This window comes from Arvicola amphibius, chromosome 5 (genome assembly GCF_903992535.2).
Source record: "Arvicola amphibius chromosome 5, mArvAmp1.2, whole genome shotgun sequence".
Lineage (NCBI taxonomy): Eukaryota > Metazoa > Chordata > Mammalia > Rodentia > Cricetidae > Arvicola > Arvicola amphibius.
In genome coordinates, this window is record NC_052051.1 from 44,555,191 (window position 1) to 44,567,804 (window position 12,614).

Genomic DNA, 12,614 nt, shown 5'->3' on the forward strand with positions numbered 1-12,614 from the left:
GACATGAAAGCAGGGTTTGAGCAGATGACCATGACTGGGGTGAGTGGCAGGCAGTGACACCGACATCTAAATGTTAGAGAACTCTGGGGAGGGAGGGCCTTTCTTTAGTGACATATCTCTTGATAGACCGCAGGAACCCTAACCTTAACCTCTGATGGTAGTGAGAAGCTTTGGTCACTGGATGGGGCGGTAGAGAGGGAGCCAGCGGTCTGTTAGGGCAGATCAGGCAGTATACCCCTGAAGAGTGAGCCCACCAAAGCTAGTTAAGGAAGGTCCTTGCAGGGGTTTAGCAGGAATGGGGAAAGCTTTGGTTCTGCTATGGGTCAGGTTAAAATTGGAGGGGCATGCAAGGAACCCTCGTTTAACTTTTAAGAGGGAGTTCTTCAGGCTGTTCAAGTGATTGGCATTTTCAAGTCTGTTAAATCACCTTTGAGGCCATGACAGGAGGAAGGTGAAGTTATTAGAAAACATGGCATCCCCGTGAATTGGTAGCTCACTGTGCAGGGCCACTCCCCCACTCCAGTCCAAAGGTGAGGGCATGTCCTTTCAGAGCCCGGCCCCTCCCTTCATGGCTCTCCCTTACTGGGGCTCACAAGTTCCAGTCAAGGAAAGACCTGAGCTGGGCAGGTAACTCTGAGTCCCAAACCGGTTTTCCCACCTTACTTAGGGCTGGCGTATTACCTCTGGTAATTTCCCAATCCCTAACATACCCCAGCCACCAAGTTCTCCCCACACTGGAATGTAAGGGGGTGGGAGATATCCAAATCATCCTTTGTGCCTTGTTTGCCCTGGGTATGGTTCCTTCCAAAAAGGCTGTCCATAAATGTTTGGGTCTTTTGTATTTCTGACACTAGGAAATTATCTCCAAGTTTTGAAAATTAGTTTTTGGTTTTTTTAATGCAAATTTTGCTTATATTTGTACTGGGGTAGGGATGAACCCAGGGTCTAGAGCAACCTAGGCAAGAGCCTCACTGCTGAGCCACACTTCCCCCTGAGTGTTTGGATTCCATTTGGCATCAGCCCTTCCTCTAATTGGAACTTTGGAGGAAGAGACCAGAAAGCCTAGCCTATCTAACGGGCCTGCTCTAAGTAGTAAGTAGGAGGGAGCAGGGGTGTTTCCTCTAGATGCCAGACAGGTCCTTTATCTCTAGTACCAAGACGAATCACTTCACTCTGCCTCCTGCCAATAAGAACCTCTTACTGGTCCCAGGATTTAACACAATCTGATGCCAATAGGGCCCTTTCTCTATGCTAGGTGTCACACTCTCAGATGCCCTTATGAGGTAACAAAACCCACGATAAACAGGCAGAAGAGGTTCAGTAATGTGCCCAGAGCTACATTAGGCTGCTGGAAGCAAACTCAGGCAGGCTCTGGAAGATCCCTTCAGTACTTTGTATGCCTTCGTTACAGAGGGTCCTGTGTTCCTACCCCTCCTGGTTGCAGAAATCAGTTTCTAGCCCTTCATAGAATATCCCTCCTGTGAATGATAAGGGATGTGACGGTGTCTGTCAAAGCTCTTGCTTTCATGTATACAGCAGATTCCTAATCCCTAATCCCCATACAAATACAGGCCGCTTATACCTTTTTCCGTTTTGTAAATTTCTTTCAAAATAAATTATTGGGACAAGTAGATGAAAACTTTCTTTTTTACAAAGAAGGAAATAGGGTTAAGGGATTAAATGACCTTGCCCAAGAAAATGGCCTTAAATTGCTCTCCCTGGGAATCTGGGTTACATATTAAATGCCCAGTAGGATACATTGGGATGAGGAAATGGCAATGACCCTAGGTCTACAGAGCTTTGGAGGGAGCTAGTGGGGAAGCAGTGGCTGTGCTTCCAAAGGGCCCAGGTTTGATCTCCAGCACCCACATAGTGGCTCACAGCCATCTGTAACTCTAGTTCTAGGGGATCCAACACCTGCCCTCTGCAGGCACCAGGAACACATGTGGTACACAAATATACATACAGCTAAAACACCCATACACATACAAAAATAAAATACTTATTTAAAAATAGACAACTTGTCACACAGCATCAGTAGGTATCAGACTAACGGAGTGCCCGCCTCCCTAAACGCTAACAAGCATGGAGATGCTGCTTCCTTTAGGACTGACAGATGGCACAGAAGGGGAATGGTTTCTGGGGACATAGCTGGTTTTGGCAAAGCCCAGGTTGGGCAGTGATTGATCAGCAAGTGATGTGGGCAGACGGGTGATGCCTTCTTGGAGAGAAAGGAAGATAAGTACAGATAATTGCCCTTTCAAAGCTGGGACCCAGGGGAAAGATATGGAAAAACTACAACTCCCAGAAGTCTCTGTTTCCAGGCAAGTAGCGACGGTTGCTATGGTTTCAGAAAACAATATGGCTGCTCCCAGATGGGATTTGAGTCTGTGCCGAGTTGGAAAGTAAACGTAGATCTGAACGCTCGCAGTGGCGAGAGGAAGCACTTGAAGGGTCCTGGGGCTGGCGTTGGGCTCTGTGGGGAACACTGAGGCCTTGTTCAGAAGCCAATGGCAAGCACCGTGGACGAGGAGTCTCTGCACCAGCTGTACCTGTGGGTAGACAACATCCCTCTGTCCCGACCCAAGAGAAACCTCTCCAGGGACTTCAGTGACGGAGGTGTGTGTTGTTGTGTGTTTTAAAATTTTCTATCTTTATGTATGTGTAATAAATTTGTGTGTATGCTATCGTTTTTGTTATGTGTGCATGTAGAGTGGGAGCAGGGGTGGGATCTGTGTTTTGGGACTTGATTGTGGAAGTGGGCACTTGCATGTTTCTTCTATTTGTGAGTGAACAATGTATGTCCATGATACCTTGTGTACATAGAGTGTGTCTGTGTGTCTCGCTTCAGGAGCGTTAAGGACTAAGCTGTGTGTCTGGGTATGTATTTGTGAACCTATGCTTGCTCATATTTCTGTGTTCTAAGTCTATCTTGTAATGTGTGTGTGTGTGTGTGTGTGTGTGTGTGTGTGTGTGTGTGAGAGAGAGAGAGAGAGAGAGAGAGAGAGAGAGAGAGAGAGGGTGTCTTGGACTCCTGCCTCTACTATATTGCTGTGTCTAGCTTCCAGATTTTGTGATTATAAGCATGCACCACCTCTCCTGTTTGTTTTTAATGTGGTGCTAAGGAGTCAAACCCAGAGCACTGTGAATGCTATGCAAGCATGCCAACAATTGAGTGACATCCCCACCCCATGCTCTTTTGTGTTGACATGTTCTGTCCTGAATGTATATATGGTTTGTTTGTTTTTTGTGCATATGTATAATGTGTTTGTTTTTTCAGGAAAGGCTCCTGTATTTAAGAAATGCATAGTTCTGTAACCAGAATGTTTTTGTTTCTATGTGTATAATTGAGGAAACTACATGTATATATGACTTCTGTGTTTGTGTGTGTTCTGTGTGTGCACCATGTGTGTCTGGCATTTATTTGTTCTGTGCATCTATACATTCTGACCTATATATACCTGTAGAGGGACATGTTTGAGACACAGGGTAGTGAAGTAGCCCATAACTCACTATTTTCCTGCCTTCTGTGTGATGGGATTACAGGCGTGTGCTACTACAGCCTGCTTATATGGTGCTGGGGGTTGAGAGCAGCACTTCATACATGTTATAGAAGCGTACTACCAACTGTGCTATATTCCAAGCACAATAGAAGGATCTTGTTTTTCTGCTTGTGTAAATCTGTGATTCTCCTGAGATTTTAGTGTGTGTCCTTGTGAATTCCCAGAACAAAGCTGCAGCCTCCTGTAGGGTCCTCTTGGAGTCTGTTTTTCTGTGCCCTGATCTAATAAGGAAGATGCCTTTTCTCTGAGAAATGTAGGATCTTGATTTGATTATTGACCTTGTTTCTTTGTCTCCTCTCTGTCCACCTTCCCTTCTTCTGTATTTCCATCCCTTCTCACTGGCCCATGCGCTTGCCCTTCCTATCTGTTCCCAATCCTACTCCCCCAGTCCTGGTTGCAGAGCTTATCAAGTTTTACTTCCCCAAGATGGTGGAGATGCACAATTATGTCCCTGCTAACTCTCTCCAGCAGAAGCTCAGCAACTGGGGTCACCTGAACAGGTAGTAGAATCCCTGGGTGCAGAAGTAAACTCTGCAGCCCCTGCCTGCTTCCCAAGAGGGATTGCGCCAGCCTTAACTCAACTTTCTATGACCTTGCCTGGAGATGTGTTTTTACTAGCATGCACGTGCGAGTGCGCATGCGTGTAACACACACACACACACACACACACACACACACACACACCTGGGTTGGTCCCTAGCAATGCAAAACAACAACAAAAAACCTCCTGTGGTCTTGACAGGCAGACTGAGACTGCTGGGGGGAGCAGGAGACACAGAATCCATTTAGTAATAAAATCAAATAATTATTTTATTGGAATGGAAACACTCAAGGGAAATTGGAACAGTCAAGCAAGGAGGTTCAGGAGTCTGCCCTTCCAGTCCCCTGGGGCTATGTCCACTCCTTTCCCACTGCACTCCTTTCATTTCCCCAGGACCCGCTCACCCTTCTTGTATCCACTCCGTAGAAAGGTGCTGAACAAGCTGAACTTCTCTGTCCCCGACGATGTGATGCGGAAGATTGCGCAGTGTTCTCCAGGTGTAGTGGAGCTGGTGCTCATTCCACTAAGGCAGCGCTTGGAGGAGCGGCAGAGGCGCCAGAAACTGGGTGCTGGCTCCTTACAGGTGCTGCTGCATGAGCCTGCTGATGGGGGCGCAAGGGGTGCTCCCCAGACAGTGGACTAGGCAATGGCGATGCCTACCTAGGCGATAAATAGGAAGACGGGTATCTAGCTAAGAGAACCTGGCCCACAGGATTGTGGAAGGAAAATGGGGCTTTTTGGACGTAGACACCCAGGTTCACAGGAGACCGCATCTGTTCTTTCAGGAGCCGGCTTCTCAGGATGTCAGTGGCTACATGGATATGGGTAAGGTGGCTTTCCTTTACCTCAGGAAAGCTTTCCCACACCGATCTTAGGATCCGGGGGAGACAGGAGAGTGGTACTCCAACAAGGTCACTTCTTCACTTGCTTTGTCTTAGGTCTGTCCCAGAAGACTCTAGGAGACGGTGCCCCAGCCCTGGGAGGGGAGCAGCTCAGGTAAACTTGAGAGTTCTGACCTCACCGGGCTTGATACCTTCACCACAAAGACTAGTGTGGCAGTGCCTTGGCCATTGGGGAGGTGGTGAGAAGGCGACAAAGGAAGGCCTGGTAGCAAGTACTAGAAAGGAATGGCGGGGTCTGAGGTCCTGGCCTCTGCTAAGCTGCTTTCCACTGCAGAGGGGGCCGGCCACCGGCTCCTAGACCCTCTGGATATAACCAGGCGCTGCAGGGCGATCCCAGCTTCGTCCTTCAGATCGCTGAAAAAGAGCAGGAGCTGTTGGCCTCTCAAGAGACAGTGCAGGTGAGGAGGGGACACTAAGGCCTAAAGGGCAGCTTGAGGTCTGCAGGGCAACAGGTCTTCAGGCTTGACGTCTCTGCGCCCCCATCCAGGTCCTGCAGATGAAGGTGAAGCGTCTGGAACACCTGCTCCAACTCAAGAACGTGCGCATCGATGACCTCTCCCGGAGGCTCCAGCAGGCCGAGCGCAAGCAGCGGTGAGCAGTGCCCGGGCTGCGCGGGTTTTCCCGGTGCCCGCTGGAGCCCCGACGCCGCGACCTACCCACTCACCTGCGGACGCAGGATTGGGAGGGCGGATCCAGCTGCTCACTGGCGCCCCCTGCAGCAGCGGCGCTCGGACGCGGAGGGTTCGGGCGAACGTGGGGGTGTTCAAAGCAGAGACCTGAGATTGATCCTCCTCCTTACACTCCATCCGGGCCAGGAGAAAAGACCACTTTCCACAGCCCAGAAAACCTGTGCGGACACACGGCATGACCTCCCAAACCGTGTCCACTTTGAGGCTCCCAGCGCTGGGCCTGGAGAGGCGGTCCTCTGGTTCCTTTCTCAGCTCAGAGGACAGCCCCGTCTCCATCCATGCTAATTCTCCAAGGCCTCGGACACGCGAGCAGCTATACCCGGAAGTGGAGGGATTCTCTTGTCCCTCCTGGGTGCTTACATGGGACCCATCTCAGGGCTGGAGACCACTGCAGCTGGAGAGGAAGGGATAAGGTGTTGAAAGAAGAAGCCACGAGTAAGAGGCATCCAGCTGTGTACAATAGCCCTTTCTGCCTGGAACAATATAAGGAGTGCCTGGGGAAGACAGAGCAGAGTTGTCTCTATTAAAAGTGGTGTTGTGCGTTCTTCCCTGTGCTGCCTTTTCTTTCTGTCTGTAAGGGTCCGAAAGGCAGCGAGTTCCTGCCTTGTCCTTTATCGCTTTCACCTAGCTGTCCTCTTAAAGACCCCGTGGACCCAGGATGGGTCTCATGTCTCCTTAGATTGATGATCCTGCCAGTGGACAAGAGTTTGGGAAATGTGACAGCCTGCTTCTAGCGCTGGGTGACCCCCATCGCCTCCTTCCAGTGTCCTCCAAACTTGTTCAAACCCAAGCTGCAAATTTTCACCAAGGTGGCCACTCATGTTCCCAACCTTGCCCATGGATTCTCTTAAATTAGCTTTCTGTATGACTCTCAACCCTGTCCACACTGATCTCAACTCTATGGACGGAGGCTACATGTCACTTGAAACCCTGACCGTGGCATGGACCTTCACTCTAATGATTTGTTGACTGACAATAATGCTGAAGGTTTGTAAATCCCGGGGTCTGGCAATTCCATTCCCAGGCAATGCATTCAACACATTGCATGGGAGAAACTTGTGTCCTATGTTCTGGGAAACACACCACAACAATCATACAGAACGGAAACGATGGGCTGGGGATGGGCTCAGCTGTTGAGAGCATTTGTTGTTCTTGCAGAGGAGCCAGGTTCCATTCCCAGCACGCACGTGGCAAGCCACATCTCTTCATCACTCCAGTTCCAGGGCCTCCTCTTCGGACCTCCATGGGCACCAGGCCCACATGTGGTGCACAGACCACCACCTGAGCTTAAAATAAATCTAAAAAGAAAAAGAATTAAAAAGAACTTGTATTGGTGATCTATTACTGTGTAACAAATTACTACCAATGTAAAGACTTAATCAACACGATTTGTCTTTTTTGTTAGTCTGTTCTGAGGGTCCAATCTGAGCATGGCTCAGCTGGATCTTGAGCTTCCAGGATGCTTGCAAGGTTAAGGCTGAGGTGTCAGCTAGAAGTGTGACCTCATCCTCAGGCTTAAGCTCAACTAGGGAAGGAGGCACACTGTGTTAACAGATCAGTCCCTTGTGGGTTGTTGGGCTTCAGTGTTGACGATTGTTGCCTTGTGACTGCTCTAATTTCCTTGACCATTTCCAGTATAGTAGCTTACTTTAAAAATTTGGATTTTACATTTATGAAAGTGTGTATATGCATGCCACAACACGCGTGTGTGTGTGTGTGTGTGTGTGTGTGCACGTTGCATAGGTCAGAGAACCCAAGACCACATAGTGGGAGGAGAAAACTGACTTTCACAAGTTGTTCTCTGACCTCCACACATCAAAACTTGGACTGTGGCAAATGCCTTTATTCACTGAGCCATCCCACTGGCCCCACATAGCTTATTTTACTAAAACCAGCAAATAAGACAGTAAAGAGTGGGTTAGCAAATCACTCATGGTAGTGCACACCTTTAATCCCAGAACATGGGAAGCAGAGGCAGTCCGATCTCTGTGAGGTCAAGGGCAGTCCAGGCTATATTTTGAGAACCCTGTCTCAACTAAATAATTAAAAAAATAATTAAAGGGCTCAAGCTAAGGTTCAGGGGTTAAGAGGACCAGAACTCACAAGTGCCTGTTTCAGGAGACCAGATACCTCTGACATCTGAGGGCGTCTGCACATATGTGCATACTCACACACATGTTTCAAGAAACATCTTTAAAAGAGTAGGTAGCAAGATGGAAACCGCAGTCCTCTCATGCAATCATAAACGTGACACCCAGCACACTTGCTGTTTCCTGCTCACGAGGAGCGCGTTGTTGGGTTCAGTCCACATCCAGGGAGGGCTTGTTCACCGGCATCAACATCAGGAGGAACTGTTTGTTGGAGCTATTTTTCCTTTTGTGATCCTCCTGCCTCTGCCTCTTTCAGCAAATCCCACTGGCATGCGCCACCACACCCATCTATTTTTCCTTTTGTGGTAATGAAGGCATCAAATCAAGGACAGTAGTAGTTCCCTTTGAGAAGACTGAGAGAGAGGAAAGAAATTCAGTTGGTTTATGTTATTTGTAATGGTTTCATTCTGGAGGCAGGCGGTGGGGCTATGTATGTGAATTATTTATGGAACCAATGGCTAAATAATATTAAGAATGTGCTGTGGGGGCTGGAAAGATGGCATAGTGCTTAAGAGCACTGCTGCTCTTCCAGAGGACCTGGGTTCAATTCCCAGCACCCATATGGCAGCTCACAACCGTCTGAAACTCCAGTTCCAGAGGATCCAACATGCTCACACAGACATACATGCAGGTCAGACACCAATGCACATAAAATAAAAGTAAATAAATGGTTTTTAAAAGAATGTGGTGGGGACTATATCTCAGTTGGTAGAATGTTTACCTAACATACACGAAGCCCTATGAACAGTCTGGAGTTCCACACTAGCTCTTGTAGATCAGGCTGGCCTCGAACTCACAGAGATCTGCCTCCTGAGTGCTGGGATTAAAGGCATGCGAGCATAATTAATAAGAACTCAGAAACAGAAATTGGGGTTCAACTTGAAGGTCAGAAAAGCAAAACAGCCAGCCACTGGTTCTTATCTCTCTATCTCAGTCCAAAATGGCGATCCTGCCTCCAGGAATCTCAGAATGAGACAGTGTGAGAGCTGTCTCCTCCCATCTTATATTCTTCTCTAGTGTACCTTTAATCTAGGGATTAAAGGTGTGTACCACTACTACCTGGTTTCTATGGCAAATTAGCATGGCTACTGGGATTAAAGGTGTGTGTCACCCACTTCCTGGTCTGTAAAACTGACCAGTGCGGCTGTTTTACTCTCTGAATTTCAGGTAAGCTTTAGTTATTAAAATGCAAATGAAATATCACTGTAGGGCTTCCTTACAGTTTCAGAGGGCGAGTCCATGGTCATTGTGGTGGGGATCTTGGTGGCTGGAAGGCAAGGTACTGTAGCCGTAGCTAAGGGCTCCTGTAATCTGCAAACTGCAGGAAGAGAGGGAGCAAGACTGGCCTGGGAAATGACTTTTGAAACCTCAAAGTCCACCTCAATGACAGGCCACACCTCCTCCAACAAGGCTACACCCACCCCTGCAAGGCCACACCTCCTAATCTTTCGCCTACAGTCCCATTAACTAGGAATCAAACAAAAATTTAACAGCAAATTAAAATAATCAGGCTGGTGAGATGGCTCATCAGGTAAAGGCACCTTGAGTTCAGTCCCCAGGACCCTCATGGTAGAAGGGAGAACTTCCCTTCTATTCTACCCGCAGGTGGTCCTCTGAATTCATGAATTCTGATTTCCTCTGGTTTATTCATTCCATAATTCCCCAAATGTTTAAAGATGAGTAAAAAACAGACTGACAATCCTGTAGGAGAGAAAGCATGTAAATGACATCTAAAAATTGCTACTTAATGTTTTGAGTAGATTAAGCATGCCCAAGATTTTAAAAAACACATGCAAATAAAAATAAAAATGAAAAATGCAAAGTCTGCTTGGATTTAAAACTGGAAAGGAAGCTGAGCATCCTTCCAGAATGTTCTTATTTTTTGGAGATGGGGGTCTCTCTGAGTAGTCTTCAACTCAAAATTCTGTGCATTGACTTCCTGAGTGCTGGGATTATAGGTGGACACCAAGCACACCTATAATCCCAGCAGTAGGTGGGATTGCAGCGGGACTTGTGTGCCGCGTGCTTTGGAGCCTGTCCTGGAACTTGCTCTGTAGACCAGGCTGGCCTTGAACTCACTGAGATCTGCCTGTGTCTGCCTCTCGAGTGCTGGGATTAAAGGTGTGCGTCCCCTCCACCCGGCTATATTTCTTTTTGTACACAGGGAAGTGTGTTGCATTCTGTGTTCTGCACCTCTTGTAGATCTGTGGGGATTAATTTTATGAACGAATTTAACTGGGCCACAGGGCATCCAGTTACTTAATCAGCCTTGTTCTAAGTGCTCTGTGAGAGCGTCCTGGGACATTAGTGGAGTGAAGCAGATTGCCCCGTCTTCCGCAGGTAGGCTGGCCTCACCCGATCAGTTGGAGGACTTGAGTAGAGCACAGAGGCTGATCGTCCCTTAGCCCTGAGAGAATTCCTCCAGCCCGGTGGCTTTTGCACTGGCACCTCAGCCCCACCCATCTTTCTCTTCAGACTCAGAAACACTGCTCTTGCTGAGTCTTGAGCCCAAGCCTAACGGCCTTTGTACCAGGAACTACCCCATCGGCTCGCCTCATTTTCAAGCCTCAGAACCTACACAGGATCCGAATGAATCATTTACCCTCCTGTACCTCTCTATCAAGACATCCTGTGACCAGAGGGCTCACCAGTTACTGTAATCGTGCGAGCCAGCTCCTTATACCAAAGGAATCACTCAGGCCCTTCCTTTCAGTTCTGCTTTTATGCTGACTTCAAACAGTTCTGCTTTTCTGGAGAACTCTGACTTCTACAAGATTCTTCCATGTTGCTCTGTTGAAAATCTCCTCTTTTAGCTACATAAAATTCTATTGTTGAATCCATCCTATACTTGGATACTTACTTCCTATCTTTATTAATAATAGTAATGCAATAACAATAGCATACCTGATAGCAGTATTGTATAAGGGGTTACCTGGATGATAAATTTTATAATTGGGTTGCTAGGTCAGAGTGTTATATGCTGGGTGTGGTGGCACATGCCTGTAATCCTGGCACTCTGAAGACTGAGTCATAATGACTGCCACAAATTTGAGGCCAGCCTGGTCTATATAGCAAGCCCCAGACCAGCTATAGACTGTGCCTCTAACAAAATAAACGATTGTATCTGTGGTGATGATACTATGACATTGTTCCCTAAAAGGCCAGGCTGGCTCATAGCAGAGGCAAACACTGGTAACCTGTGACCTTCCTTTGTTCTCTTGTACTGTGCAGTGTTTTCAAGAAATTGCCATTTTTTTCCATTGATGAGGATATGAAGCCACTGGCTCTTTTACCATGCTAATTAGAGTGTCATTTCAGATAACAGTTTGGGGATTTCCTACAAACAGATGGCTATATTTTATGTTAGGGTCCCATCAGAAAAACAAAAAATTTGCTTTTACTTTTTATATTTTATTTCTTTGCATCCTACCCCTCCCAAAACAAATCTGTTTGTTTGTTTATTTGAGACATGGTTTTACTATTTAGCCCCGGTTAGCCTGGAACTCATGCCTCCTCCTCCCAAGTAGTGGGGATTATAGGTCAAATGGTACCTGTCCCCAGTAAAGTCCATGCTTTTGTATCTATGGTGGGGTTTCAAGCCCACAGATTAGGAGCTGGGAAGGGGAGAGGGACATAAAGTGGGGCACAGTGGAACCCACGAGCGAAAGCTCTTGAACAAAGTGGAACTCACGCCAGCTCTCATTTTCCTCAGTCTTCTGGAGGGTGAACTGCAGAAGCAGCAGGCCCACTTGGTCATCTGACCCAGGAGTCAGAGACTTGAAAAGAGATAAAGAAACACAGAGTCCTCGTCGGCACAGCCGCTGCTCCATGTCAGCGAGGTAAGTCAGCAGAGCAACAGAGTGTGTGGGTGACAAATCTCTTCCTTGGAGCCTGCAAATGTCAAGTTCTATATTGATGCTATTTTTCTTCCAGTCTTCAAGTCTCATGCAAAAATGTCTACTGTGGCCCACCCTTATTGGAAACATATGTGAAAGGGAATTTGACAAATTCATGCTAGCTAAGTAGCACTTTACAAAGTTCTACAAGCTGTGTTACCAGCAAATCCTAGATAGTCAAGAGAAACACATACATGTGCTCACCAAAAGAAGCAAACTAAAACACAAGCGTATACACTATTTTTGTGTGCGTCTGGTATCTTTTGCTCAAAATTGTCTTACAGAATCATCCATATTGTTGCACGTATTCAGCATGTTCTGTCACTGATATGACTGTATAAATACGGTGTAATTAGTTTATTTTATTTTCAATATATATTTGAATCATTTCCATTTGGGCACATCACAAATGTTGCCATATATATATATATATATATTGTTAGTATCTATTAAACATTCATTTTTATTTATACGTATATATGTGTACATGAGCTTGTCCGTATGCACACCGCATTGTGTGCAGAGTCCATGAATACCAGAAGATGGCATCAAATCTCCTGGAAGCGGAGTTAGAGACAGTTGTGGCTGTAGGTGCTGGGAACCAAATCCCGGTTGGGCTTGTTTCTTTGTTTTCTGAGACAGAATTTCTCTGTGTAACAACCCTGAATGTTCTTTGTAGACCAGGCTGGCCTCAAACTCAGAGAGATCCACCTGCCTCTGCTTCCCCGGTACTGGGATTAAAGGCGTGAGCCACTACACTCTACCTGGCTCACATCCTGGTGGTGCGAGCAGCAAATGCTCATAACTACTGAGCCATCTCTCTAACCCTCAAGCATCTATCAACTTTGTTAGATATTTTCAGGAGACTGATTA

The 12,614-nt window shown here is 47.0% G+C and overlaps 1 protein-coding gene and 1 long non-coding RNA gene across 5 annotated transcripts; one reads left to right on the forward strand and one right to left on the reverse strand.

The window, feature by feature from the left end:
- The first annotated feature begins 69 nt into the window (after positions 1 to 69).
- Positions 70 to 5,622, forward strand: Spef1 (sperm flagellar 1). Of its 2 annotated transcripts, XR_005285423.2 has the most exons (4): positions 70 to 2,619; positions 3,952 to 4,063; positions 4,531 to 5,404; positions 5,494 to 5,622. XR_005285423.2 is itself a non-coding variant. In XM_038330309.2 (3 exons), exons 1-3 carry the CDS (start codon positions 2,511 to 2,513, stop codon positions 4,745 to 4,747), a joined length of 438 nt encoding a protein of 145 aa, XP_038186237.1. In that variant the 5' UTR covers positions 70 to 2,510; the 3' UTR covers positions 4,748 to 5,411. The 2 variants fall into 2 exon arrangements, 1 of the variants encoding a protein (XP_038186237.1); XM_038330309.2 differs by lacking the exon at positions 5,494 to 5,622 and having other exon boundaries at positions 4,531 to 5,411.
- On the reverse strand, positions 4,348 to 9,196 carry LOC119814506. 3 transcript variants are annotated; one of them, XR_005285425.1, is made up of 5 exons: positions 9,066 to 9,196; positions 8,567 to 8,662; positions 7,799 to 8,198; positions 5,671 to 6,993; positions 4,348 to 5,496 (listed from the first exon to the last, which is right to left on the reverse strand). It is a non-coding gene; the product is annotated as an uncharacterized LOC119814506 (long non-coding RNA). The 3 variants fall into 3 exon arrangements; XR_005285424.1 differs by having other exon boundaries at positions 4,348 to 6,993; XR_005285426.1 differs by lacking the exon at positions 8,567 to 8,662 and having other exon boundaries at positions 4,348 to 6,993.
- Positions 9,197 to 12,614: the final 3,418 nt, after the last annotated feature.